At 46.2% G+C, this 13,290-nt stretch overlaps 1 protein-coding gene across 4 annotated transcripts in view; it reads right to left on the reverse strand.

The window, feature by feature from the left end:
* ABLIM1 (actin binding LIM protein 1) overlaps positions 1-13,290 on the reverse strand; it is a 210,613-nt gene that overhangs the window by 41,792 nt on the left and 155,531 nt on the right. For all 4 annotated transcript variants that reach the window (XM_026651133.1, XM_026651129.1, XM_026651131.1 and 1 more), the window contains exons 11-12: positions 2,612-2,647; positions 1,392-1,521 (exon numbers count right to left, since the gene is read on the reverse strand). In XM_026651133.1, coding sequence (XP_026506918.1) covers positions 1,392-1,521; positions 2,612-2,647 — 166 coding nt within the window. The remainder of the gene's footprint in view (positions 1-1,391; positions 1,522-2,611; positions 2,648-13,290) is intronic.

A 13,290-nucleotide genomic window follows, 5' to 3' on the forward strand; every position in this document is an offset into this window, starting at 1 on the left:
GAGAGCTCTCGCAGCGCTGGCGGCGCAACTACACTCGCGCTTCACAGGGCTGCCGCCGCAGTGCTGTGAATTCTCAAGTGTAGCCAAGGCCTCAGTGTCACAGTAAACTTTGGAATAAAGCCCAGATTTGTCCAAATCTGTGACATAAACAAAACGTGAAAAACCTTAAGAGATCTGATAGCACTAAACAGAAGTTTGCAGCTTTTTCATACTTTGTCAGCCCCTCCTTTGGTTTTAACTACAATGCACATCTTAAAACAACATCATCATGTTGTCAGTATCTTGTAACATACAATATTGACTTTCTGTCCCACATCATGAAATTAGGTCCTTAAAATGAAGTATTTTTTGATATAGGTAACTAGCAGTTTTCAGCCCTCAACTACTAGAAGACAATTAAGTCACTCAAACTCCACACTGATAATTCTTTCATAGAGCCCTACTTTTAAAAATACAGCTCCTACTGCATATGGCCTTTTGGTATCCCAACCATTCTGGTGCTGGGTAATCAGTGATGGGAATATGGGTGTATGCGTGTATTGCTTAATTTAAAACTTCATTACAAAGATTTTATTTCATCAATATAATATGAAAACAACATATCTGGAGGAGTATATTAAAAAATAATCTTTAGAGCCACATTTCAACAAAATGAGTGCCTAACGTGTATTTATAAAAATGCAAACATATGCATACATTTCATACATATAATGAATAATTATGAATGCACTGGGAACCTGAAGCAGTGTGTATATTTGTCTATTTTTTACATGCAACTGTATTACTTCTGAGTGAATAAGTTAGATTCCATATTATTTAAATGTAGCCTTTGGCAATTGACTAGGCTTTTAATTAAGAAATTCTACTTGGCAAATATGGGCCTAAATTTTCAGAAGTGACTAGTGATTTTGGGTGTCTGAATTTCTGGATGCCCACCTTGAGACACCTTAAAGGGGCCTCATTTTTAGAGGAAGGATGCTCAGCACTTTCTGAAAATCAGGAGTCTCTAAGGTGTTAGGTACCCAAAATCACTACTCACTTTAGAAACTTAGGCCATGATTTTTATTTTCAAGATGTATTGTTTTCCTTCAGACACCAGGCAGCCATCCTGAATTTCATGCAGCAAAAAATGGTTTACGTTCAAATACATTAAAATATTCCTAATTCTACTTTGTTATAAAACAGGTGAGTAATTTACAATACATTATAAGATACACTAATTGGGCTTGTATTTGTCAAAGAATGAGAAGGATAAATAGGAATGAGAGTTTTAAAATTTGCCACTAGTTTTTCAACGCTAAACAATTAATAGTTTCTTCTCTATTTCATTGAGTGACATAATAAGAAATACAATGCTTCAAGTTGTAAATCGCTGATGCAGTTGCTCTTACCAGGTCTGTGGAAATGCTGAGGGGAGCGTGACATTGTGGGAGTGTAGCTGTGTCGACTATACACTGGAGAACTAATAGAGCCCTGACTGGTTGACCTGTGAATCATGCGATCCCGAACATCCTGATAACCCTGAAGAATAAGAAGCATTAGAAGAATTAATAATAATAATACAAATGCTTAAGTGCACTCCAGACAATTTTCCAACTATACTTGGCTTTCAATGGCCTCAAGATGTCAATGGAACCTGCTAACGGAATAACATCCTTTCATCTTAATGTCTGTTTCACTATCATACAGTAATGATATCTGTCATCAAAAGTTCTCTCATAGAATCCATCGCTGTAGAGACTAACAGCTAAGTTCTAGAGTCCTATAATTCCATCTGACCTGCAGGCTGAATTCTGGTAAGTAACACTTATGCCTCAATTTTCATAAGTGACTAGTGATTTGGGGTGTTTCATCCCGAGATTCCTTAAGAAGGTCTGGTTTTCAGAGCTCAGCCACCACCCTCTAAAAATCAGGCCCTTTTAAATGTTTCTTTAGTGGCCATCCAAAAACAGAGACACCCAAGATCACTGGTCACTTTTGTAAATCTTGGAATAAAAAAAAGCAAACAATCCCCCTGTAACACACCTTTCCTGTGGGAGAGGTGTAACTGGAAAACTCCAAGACCATAAGCATGTTCATAAAATTATTATGGAACTGGAAGCATGTAGAGGTAAGTGTACATTTTACTTAAAACAAAACAAGTGACAATGTATATATAGTGGTAGCAACTAAAATCTTGACAAATGCCTTAACCTGTGTTTAGTGTCACTATAATGTTCACAGTGCCCTCTAGAGGAATGCCACAGTAATGTTTTCTCACTAAGATTTTCATGGTGAGCAGTGTATAGTATTCAGATCCTGATTTGGCCCTGATCTATGCGCCACAACAAAGAAAAATTCATGAAAGTGACCTTTGCTGTATAGACTTTGATAAATGCTTTTGCTTTGCAGACATCAAATCCTGCAGTGGCTTCATTCTCCATAGCAATCGGACAGCTAGCACTAAATGTCCTCTCTTTTGATTTTCCTGTACTTTCAATAATCAAAAAAGCTGTGCTATGTAAATAGCAAATAGAACTGGGCTGCCTAGAACAATCAATAACTGCACTTCCTGGCAGCAATAATTCTAGCAATTGTGACATATTGCCCCAGAGGGCTCCATCAGACTTACTTCTGCAGACGGGGTGGGAGACAGTGTCCTTGGAGACTGCAAGACATGAAAGAGAGAATGTTACAGAAACAGGCTTGCTCCTGCTTTGCCAGAAAATGCTGATCTAAACACAGCTAGGTGTGTTTAGACCCCAACAGCACAGGAGCAACTGGGGCCATTTGAGCCCTGAAGTTGGGTTTTCTCCATGCTGCCCATGGCCTGGGCTCTGAAGCAGCTTAAGTTTCTGGCCACCAAAAAGCAAGTATGATTAATTCAATCAAATATCCTGCAATGTTGTCTTTGAACCATCTAACAGTGGTGGTAATTATAAGGTAGCTGTAAGAAAAAAAAAATCAAAAGGTGTTATTAATGTAATAACTATGGTTGTTGTGCACAAATCAAAAGTAAATTCATCTTAAACTTTGGGCTTTGCGTGGCACCAGAAATACAGGACAACCAGGGGTGTTGGAACTAAGGGTGCTGGGGGTGCAGAAGTGCCCCCGGCTTGAAGTGGTTTCCATCATATAGGTTTACAATTTTGTTCAATGGCTTTCAGCACACCCACTATAAAAATGATTCCTACGCCACTGAGGATAACTTCCCATTTTCTGTGTCAGGCACATTTCCCCCCCCCCCCAACCTTCTGGCCAAGGTCAACCTGTCCCCAAAGCCTTGTCAACAATATTTCCTTAATGTGCTTGCTCTTTAAATCAGCCACATGCTCTTCGATACTTATGCATGAAAGAGAACAGATTGGGATTACATATACGTGAAGGAAATGGACAGAAGAAATACTACTACATTGCTCTTTGTTAGCACCTTTCATCTCAACACCCCTGCAAGGCTGAGGATGTGCTATCAATCTTAGTATACAGATGGGGAAACTGAGGCACAAAGGGGGGTGTTTGTTTTGTTTAAGTGAGGCCCAAGGTTATACAGAAAGTTGGTGGTACAGCTGGGAATAAAAGCCACATCTGATTCCCAGTCACATGCCTTTCATCACAGGACAATCTCTCCTTCCCTAAAGATTAGAATTTAAAATGTTTCTCGTATGTACTAAACATTAGTATTATTTATTTAACTGCCATAGTAAACTCAGGCACAGCTGGTGCTTTTAAATTATACCACAGTTATTGCAAAACTATACAGCTCATAAGATTGTGTCTCAGCAATAAAACTGCTGGTTCTGGCCTATCTGTCATAACAACACACCATGGTAACGGTATGAAATGTATGCAGAATCGCTGGTAATAAATGTACTTGTTAGTCCCTCAGACCTACACACACACACACACACACACACACACACACACACACACACATCAGCTGACCAGTGAGACAATGCAGATATGAAGTGCAATACAGCTGTCTCCTACACACTCCCTGCTCTAATACTGTAAGCTCCAGAGGGGTTGGTGTCACTATGAATGCAAAGTATGTAGACACACGTGTGACTTGTTTTGGCTTGAGTGCATGACATTTCATTATGGGCAATTTATCACATGGCTTTATATGACCACTTGTCTGGCTTTCTACCACACTGAAGTCTTTAAACTATTCAGTCTCAAATATACCGAGAGGCATATGTAGAAGCAAAGAGTTCAGGGAAGTAAACTGGTGCAAATGGAAAGCGATGATTTCAAAACTAACCCGATTCAAAAAAGCAATTGGGATCAAACGTGTCTCCATTGAAGTCAATGGCAGAATTCCTATTGACTTCAATAATGCCAGGATTTCACCTACAGTTCCTTAAAAACAAATAAGGATACTCAGATGCTTAAAGTTACACAAGACCTTAAGTGTTTTGCTGGATCATCACACAACAGTTACACCACATTTACATGGGTCATTTTACTGGCAGGGTATTAGTAGTTTTAGCATTTCTGGAGTTAAGCCTATAGTCCTGATATCAGCAAAACTCTCATTGACTTCAGTGAGAATTTTCCCTGCTTTAGAATTGTTAGGTTGGTCTCTCTCTCTAGTAAAGCAGTAGACAGGTTCAAGAAAAAGCCATTGCAGATTGCAACAGCGGTGATATAAGCAGCAGTAGGTGATCAGGGTCCTTCAGTGCTATAGTCTCTTGAAATAAAGGGAATACTGATGAAAAGCAACTTCTCACAATAATTAATGCACCAAAAGTCAAGAGACCCAACTCCCACACCGATCAGGGCACTACGGTGGGAGAGAAATTGCAGACTTGTGGATTTTGTATAGCTTGAACATTTGGAATACTTATAAACATCTTCAAAGGTCAGCCCAGATGTATATTTATACCCAAACAACAAACCTTTCTAATGCCACTATATATTACAAAATGATTTCTTCCTACTTGGGTATCTATTATGTTAACAAGTTAATACCCACAGTACTTCACATCCTGAGCTTAGCTTCACTTCCCAACTAATTCCTGTAGCCACTGTAACTAAACTACTAGCTGGTTGGCCTCCACTAGATGGCGCTATGCGAAAACTTTTTTTATTACAGACTTTTAAAAGACACAGTATATGGATTTATCAGGGAATGAACTGAATAGATTAGAGGGAGAGACTATTATAGCCATTTAAAAATAATTAAAAGGAAGAAAGTCTAATGCTACCCTATACTGTGCCTGGAACCACAGATAAGAGGAAAACACGGGGCAGAGCAGCTGCCCAAGGGACAACTGAAGCAGCTTTTCATCTGCTTTGCTGCTGTAGAGCATTTTTGCTTGATAAATAGGTCCCAAAATTCAGAGTAGTCAGCACCCAGTCAGCTCCAGAGGCTGGTGCAGGGGGGAGGCAGAGTCAACGATTTGTACCCCCAGGGCTGGGCTGCTAGCAAACTTGTGCTTGGATCTTGTGCAAGAGAAAAAGTTCCATGTGCTCTGTCCTCCTTGCTGCACCTTCTCGGAGGTGACTCACAGCTTGGCCCTATTATTGTTGATGGGGTTTCTGTACAACTTAGGGGAGAAGAATTCAGTGTGATAAAGTTTCATTGCAAAGGAGCATGAGGGATGGATGGAAAATACCTCAGAGTTTCTCTCCACGCTTCTGTCTGGGTGCACAGGTCTATAATTGGAGCTGCGTGCATAGTGAGGGGAGAGCGGACCCCACAGAGCTTATAAGAGGTAATGGCACTGAACTCTCTTTGCTACATAAAAGAAACAGACGTGAATAAGACTATTATATTGTGAAACATTCATGGGTAAGTTCCCAATAGGGGACTTTGGTTGCAACACTCAGCACAAAACTCCTGTACTTTAAACCGGCACGGCTGGACTTTTACATAAGATGACCCCTCTTGTCTGAGGGGATTGTAGCAAATTTTATTTTGAATTTAATTGTATCAAATGGACATTGAAAAAAATACTGCCCTTCCCATGAATTGTGACAAAAGCCCAATGGAAGGTTAATGCAAGTCTATCATATTTCATTTTTATAATGTCAGGTTAAAAGTCACATGCAACAAACTACAGAGAGGGATGTAGCTAATCAGGAGTGTGCCCAGGGAACTGATTTATCCCCCATGTTATATATTAGGATGGACCGCTGCTTAACTGGACAGCACTTGTCTATGAACAACCCAAATATGTACATCCCAGTGCCAAAAAAAATAATACATTCTCCAGCAACCATGGCAACCACTCATTTCACAATGGCGCCACGCGTAGACCTTGTGTTGGCAAGGCCTTAGACAGTGGTAATGCAGCGTCTTTGAGGGCAAATGTGGCAGCCACTACTGGTTAGATTTTCAAGAGAGCTTTTCACTGAACACACTGTGCTCTTCTGGAAATATGGCCACTTCTTTACGTACCCAAATGGGAACTGAGAGCTTGAGAATATGGCCCTAAATAGGGCTTGATCCTGCACTCACTGATGCCAATGGCAAAATGCCCATTAACTTCAGGGATGCAAAATCAGACCCCCTACTCAGGAAAAGCTTACCTGTAGCATTGTACACAAAACCTGAGGAGTTATTTCTGAGAGGATGCAATGGCTTCTTGAAAGGCTATCACATGGACCTTTAACGTCAAGATGGAACATCATCAGGCAGCAAAAGAAGGGAACTCTTTAATACACTTTCATGAATTGGAGAAATTGCCATTGCATTCTTTTTTGGATTTTTAAGGCTGAGTTATAACGACTGTCACAATCCACCTCTCTTAGTTTCTCTTTTTGGTCTTGGCATACAATATGAATATGAATAGTAAGTAATATGGCATATGATGTAAAAGACAGGTTACCTTTTTCCGTAATAGGTATTCTTCGAGATGTGTTGCTCATCCATTCAACTTAGGTCTGTGTGCTCACCACATGCACCGGTGCTCGAAGTTTTCCCCTCAGCAGCGTCCGTAGGGGACCGGCTCTGGTGCCCCCTGGAGTGACACACATATGCCACGGCATAAAGGGCGCTGCCGGCCCCCTCCACCCTCACTTTCCTCTTGCTGGAAACTCCGACAGTGGGGAAGGAGGGCATGTCGTTGAATGGACATCTCGAAGAACACCAGTTATGGAAAAAGGTAACTGTCTCTTCTTTGAGTGATTGCTCATGTCCATTCAACTTAGGTGACTCCCAGCAGTACTCCTCGAAGGCGGGTAAGGAGTTCACGGACATGTAGATTGCAACACAGCTCTGCTGAACCCAGCGTCGTCCCTGGCTTGCTGAGTGATGGCGTAGTGGGCCGTGAATGTGTGCACCGAGGACCACGTCGCGGCTTTACAGATGTCCTGGATCAGAATGTTTGCCAGGAAGGCCGTCGAGGATGCCTGCGCTCTAGTCGAGTGGGCTCTGATGAGCGGCGGCGGCAGGGCCCCTACCAGCTCGTAACAAGCCCTTATGCAAAAAGGTGATCCAGTTAGAAATCCTCTGCGTGGACACAGGGAAGTCCTTCATTCTATCAGCTGTAGAGATGAAAAGCTATGGAAAGGCTTTGTCCGGTCTAGGTAGAAAGCTTGGGCCCTTCTTACAACCAAAGCATGGAGGCCCCTCTCTTTACTAGTCTCATGGGGCTTGGGGAGAAGACCAGAAGGAAGATGTCCTGGTTCATGTGGAAAGCAGACACCACCTGGGAAGGAAGGCCGGGTGGGGCCGGAGCTGGATCTTGTCCTTATAGAAGACCATGTACGGCGGTTCTGAGGTCAGGGCTCGCAGCTCGGAAACTCGACTTGCCGATGTCACTGCCACCAGGAAAGCTACCTTCCATGATAGGTGAGACAGGGAGCACAAGGCCAAAGGCTCAAAGGGTGGGCCCGTGAGCCTGGACAGAACCAAGTTGAGGGGCTGGGGACTGAACTTGAGGAAAGTCTCTCGAGACCTCTGAGGAACCTGACCGTCACGTCATGGGAGAACATCGTCTGCCCCTGGACGGGCGGATGAAAGGCAGAGATGGCCGCCAGATGCACCTTGATAGAGGAGTGTGCCAGGCCCTGGTTCCTCAAATGAAGCAGGTAGTCTAAGATCAACTGCACTGAAGAATGCGAAGGGGAGATGCACAGTTCATTTGCCCAGTGGGAAAACCTCGTCCACTTTGCCAGATAGGTCTGTTTAGTTGAGGGTTTTCTACTCCCCAGGAGGACCTGGTGGACCCGCTCTGAACAGGTCTGTTCTTCAGGGTTCAGCCATGCAGCGTCCATGCCATGAGGTGAAGAGACGCAAGGTTGGGGTACAAGAGGAAACCGTGGTCCTGAGACAGCAGATCTGGTCGGTCTGGCAGGGACCATTGGGGAACTGCTGCCAAGCTCAACAGCATCCCGAATCAGTGCTGGCGTGGCCACGCTGGGGCGATCATGATAACTTGTGCCTTGTCCCTCTTGATTTTCGCTAGGACCTTGCTGATGATCGGAATCGGAGGGAACAAATACATCAGGCTTTCTGCCCACGCCTGAGAGCAGAACCTGTGGCACCTCCTGTTCTGCCTGGTGGTGAACAAATCCACTTGGGGAGTTCCCCACCTCTGGAAGATTATGCCGGCTACCTCCGGGTGGAGCACCCACTCATGGTGAGAGAAGTCCCTGCTCAGGTGATCTGCTAGCCTGTTCCTGGCACCCGGAAGGTGATATGCTTCTAGGTGGATTCTGTGGTTGATGCAGAAGTACCAGAGACGGAGTGCCTCTTGGCAGAGGTCCGAGGATCGTGCTCCACCTTGCCTGTTGATGTAGAACATTGAGGCCATGTTGTCCGTGAGGACTCTGATCACTCTGCCCAACAGGTGAAGTAGGATGACCACGCATGCTCTGCGCACCGCCCTGAGCTCTTTGACGTTTATATGTAGCGTTGATTCCTCTGGGGACCGCATACCTTGGGTATGGAGAGTTCCGAGGTGCATTCCCCAGCTAAGGTCCGAGGCGTCCGAAACCAACTCAACTGAGTGAGGAGTGCTGACGAAGGGAACTCCTTCCAGGACTTTCCTGGGATCGGTCCATCATTGCAGAGAGGTAAGTACCAAAGGTGATGACCTTCTCCAGGTGGTCCCTGGACTGGGAGTAGACCGTTACCAGCCATTGCTGCAGGGGTCACATCTGGAGCCTGGCGTGGTGCACCATATATGTGCACGCTGCCATGTGACCTAGTAGGCGCAGGCAAACCCTAGACATGGTCAGGAGAAACGCAGAGTCCATCAGTGCCCTGAATCTCTCCAGCGGCAGGAACACCCTGGCCCAGGTCGAGTCGAGCACCGCTCCGATGAACTCTATCCTTGGTATCAGAACTAACGTGGATTTTATGTCATTTACCAACGGGCCGAGGTGATGGCATGTGGCCAGTAGCACCACGACGTCCCCTTGGACCTGGAGTTGCCCTTGATGAGCCAGTTGTCGAGGTATGGGTAGATCTGGACACGCCGACGTCTGAGGTAAGCCGCTACCACTGCACTTGGTAAATACCTATGGTGCTGTCGCTAAGCCAAAAGGAAGGACCGTGAACTGACCCCCTTTAACAATTCCTGATGTGCCTTAGCATCATCCTGGTGAACAATAGAGGGGCCCCACTATAGCCTCGTCTGGTGATGATGAGGAGGAAGCCGGTACCAAGGGGTCCTCCGCAACCAAAGGTGGTTCGGTGGCTTGCTCACCCACTTCCTCCTGTGCCCGCAAGGTGCCTGCAGCCGAGGCCTCTTGAACTGGAGTGGGAGGTAGCTGATCTCTCCGGACCTCCGGATACCGAGTGAGTGGCCTGGGAGGGCTGAGTGAACCCCCATGGGTTCCATGGGTACCACCGTGCCAGCCACGGAGTCTGAGGCTGCGGTGCCATAGATGTAGTCTGCACCGTAGGTATCGGAGCTTGTCCCACAGCTAAGGAACCTCGCTCCGAACCTGAGCTAAAGTCAGAGTGGTTGCTCCCCTGCGACCAAGATGCTGCTGAGTGGTGGCTCTGTCCGGATCAGTACCGGTCGCTCCTCCCGGAGTTGGATCTGGCTGATCTTGACAAGCACCTGGATTGGGGCCTCGGTGACCGGCGATGTTCAGCTTGGCACGAAGCCACACATGGTGATGCCGCTCTGGGGGATCAGCGATGGTCTGGGGAACGGTACTGTCAGTCCCAAGACCGGTCTCTGGAGCGGTACCGGTGCTGCAGAGATTCCGGGCGCCAGCTCGAAACTCCTGCTGGGGAGCACATGCCTGCAAAAGTCTGCGCCTGGTTACTGGCAAGCTGCGCCTCGAGCCTCTCTGCCCTTGTCCGAGGTCCGGAGACTGGATGGGGCTGCAAAGCTTCTGCCTATCACTGTCAGAAGCGTGTCAGCTGCGAGAGGGCTACTGTTGGCAGGACGTCCCCCGCAACGGGGAGCGTTACCGTAGAGGTGCAGACTGTGCTGGTCCAAATGTGGGTTTACTCTCTGACCAGGACCCACAGGGGCCAGAGTGGATGGCACCAGGAAGGGCAATCTCTTGCGCCGCTTGCAGGGCCTCCGGCATGGACAGCACCCGGAGCTGGCGAGGACCTCCGTTGATATCTGGGGTAGCTGGCGGGGAGCAGGCTGGGCTACACCTTGGGTCCCAGCTCAGGTTGAGTGATCCCGAAGGGGGTGAAGAGGTGCCCAAGACGGGGCCTTAGTCCACTCCAGACTTGTCCTTTCCTTTGCGGGAAGCTGGAGACCATCCTCGCCCCATCTTCCTGGGCTTCTTGGCTTGAGCCATGAAAGGGGACCGGTGCCGCGCAGACAGTACCGGCGGGACACTGAGCACCGAGGCAAGGCCGGCTCCAGGCACCTGTGCAGCATGCAGGTGCCTGGGGTGGCCAAGGGGAAGGGGCGGCACGTTCGGGTCTTCGCTGGCAGCAATTCGGCGGCGGGTCCCTCAGTCCCTCTCGGAGGGAATGGCTTGCCGCCGAAGAATGAACGGCGGCGGTAAAGCTTAGTGCCGCCGATCATGGCTTTCCCTCCCCCTCCCCCCCCGCTTGGGGTGGCAAAAACGCTGGAGCCGGCCCTGCACCGAGGTCATGGTGCTTGGTGCCAAATTGGAGCATTACTCCGGCATCGGGGTAAGGGCAGACTCCATAAAGAGTGCTTTCAAGTCAATGTCCCTCTCCTTCTTCGTCCTGGGCTTGAAGGACTTGCAGATTCTGCACTTATCACTAATGTGACCTTGGGTGTCGCCCAAGCACCGTAAACAACTGTTATGTGGATTGCTAATGGGCATGGGCCTTTTACAGCAATCACAGGGCTTAAAGCCTGGGGACCGGAGATGCACCACCTGAGGCGAAGTCCCGTTTGGGACCTACTAAGTCTCTAACAAATAGGGAAACTAAAACTAGAGGGAAACTATATACAATAATATATAAGAGGTAAATGGGTTCGAACGAACGAGAAGCAACAGCACTAGCTGACAGGTTTCAGAGTAGCAGCCGTGTCGGCAACAGTTCTGTGCACCAGCACTGGCAGGAAGAAGGAACTGAGAGCGGAGGGGGCCAGTGGTACCCTATATGCTGTGGCATATGCGCACCACTCCAGGGGGCCCCAGAGCCAGTCCCCTACGGATACTGCTGAGGAAAAAACGTCCAGCTCCGGTGCATGTGGCGAGCATGCGCACCTAAGTTGAATGGACATGAGCAATCACTCGAAGAAGAACCAGGAATGCACAATGCAAAGTGTTTGAGATCACTTAAGTAAACAGCTTTGATCAAATATAGATTTCAGTGTGAACATGTAGTAATCACACCTAAATCCTAAAGTCAATTTAGCAGCATGTTTAATTTAATTAGTTATTCTGTGTGATAAATATTTATCAAGATTGTGGTTGTTAGTGTCTACCTCAAAACCCAGAGTGTTGATTAATGTGTTTTCACTACCCATAAGATGTCTCCAAAAATATTTACCATACCCAAAGCATATAGAGCTGCATGGCAAATGAGGTTTACTGTGCAATGTGATGCCACGTATCTTGGAAGCATAATGTTTGACAAACCTTTAATTAAGGGCATGTCAGTGATGTACCAATGGAAATCACTTCTTTCTTAGGGCCAAATGCTGTGGTCCTTAATTGAGCACAATTCTAAATGAAGTTAATGGGAGGTGTACTCAATTTAAATACCAGAGTCTTTAGCCCTGAGTGAGTAAAGGCCAGTACACTAGACTATCTGGCTGGTTTACAATGAAATTTTAACTAAGGTTGTTAATAAAATAATTTTTGGTTAACACAGTCACACAACATTTACTGATGACTAAAATGCTATGCAAACACTCCACAAAGAGGGATATGGTTGACTGGAAATATGTATCATTAGTTTACATACAGAGTGTAAACTTTTTTTTCATATAGAGTGCAATTCCTCTGCATGTCTGTATGTATCTTCTCTTATATCTTAACAATAGTGATTTATTTAACACTACTACCTACAGGCCCCAGCCAAGTTTGGGATCTTACTGTGTTTGACACTGTATTAACACATAGCAAGAGACGGCTCCCTACCCTGAAGAGCTTACAATCTAAAGAGAGAAGACGGAGAAGGGCTGGGAGGAGAAACAGAGGCATAAAGAGTGAAGCGATTTGCCCAAGGTCACAGAGAAGTCAGTGGCAGAACCCAGGTCTCCTGACTCCCAGGCCAGTACCCTAGCCACTAGCCAATGCTGCCTCCCTATTTCGGTATTCTTTCTATTACTTTTCTTTTTAAAAACTGTAAGTGAATTTAGTGCTGCTGAAAAGCATTGGATTGAAGAGACTTTCTGAAGCCTCTTATTTATCCACAAAAGGTACCATGTGGGCAGCTGCAAACAAGCTTCCGCCATGCCGCTTTGTCAAAGAGCATCAAAAGTGACCGGATGTCACCACCTCCAAGGGGAGAGGGTTCTTCATTTTCCCTAGTCCATTCAGGTCTCTCTTCTGTGACCATCAGGGGACAAACTGGTGTTGATTCTGATGGTGGTTTTTGCAAGGAGGGCTCATGTCTACTGGGATCTGGGGTCAGAAACCACCATTCATTTCACACACACCTCTAATTAGCCATCAGTTAGATTCACCACCGACCTGGACTAGAAGTGCAAGGTTCTATAATTCATTACCAAGTTCCTGAGCTGTCCTTCTCCTGCACTCTCAACCACTGTTGTAGTTTAACGGTACACACATATGAAGAGAACAGCCCCTGTGAACTATGTAACGGCAAATACAATGGTGAGAAAACTAGGGTCCTTAGTGATAAGGTCAGCATGTTCCAGCTCTCCCATTCACTGGCAGGCAGACTATTTGTTGATGGGGGAGATTTTCAAAGACACTGAGTTGGGTGCCTAAATG

The sequence above is a fragment of the Terrapene carolina genome, unplaced genomic scaffold (genome assembly GCF_002925995.2).
Source record: "Terrapene carolina triunguis isolate 2854851 unplaced genomic scaffold, T_m_triunguis-2.0 Scaffold95, whole genome shotgun sequence".
NCBI classification, from domain to species: Eukaryota; Metazoa; Chordata; order Testudines; family Emydidae; genus Terrapene; species Terrapene triunguis.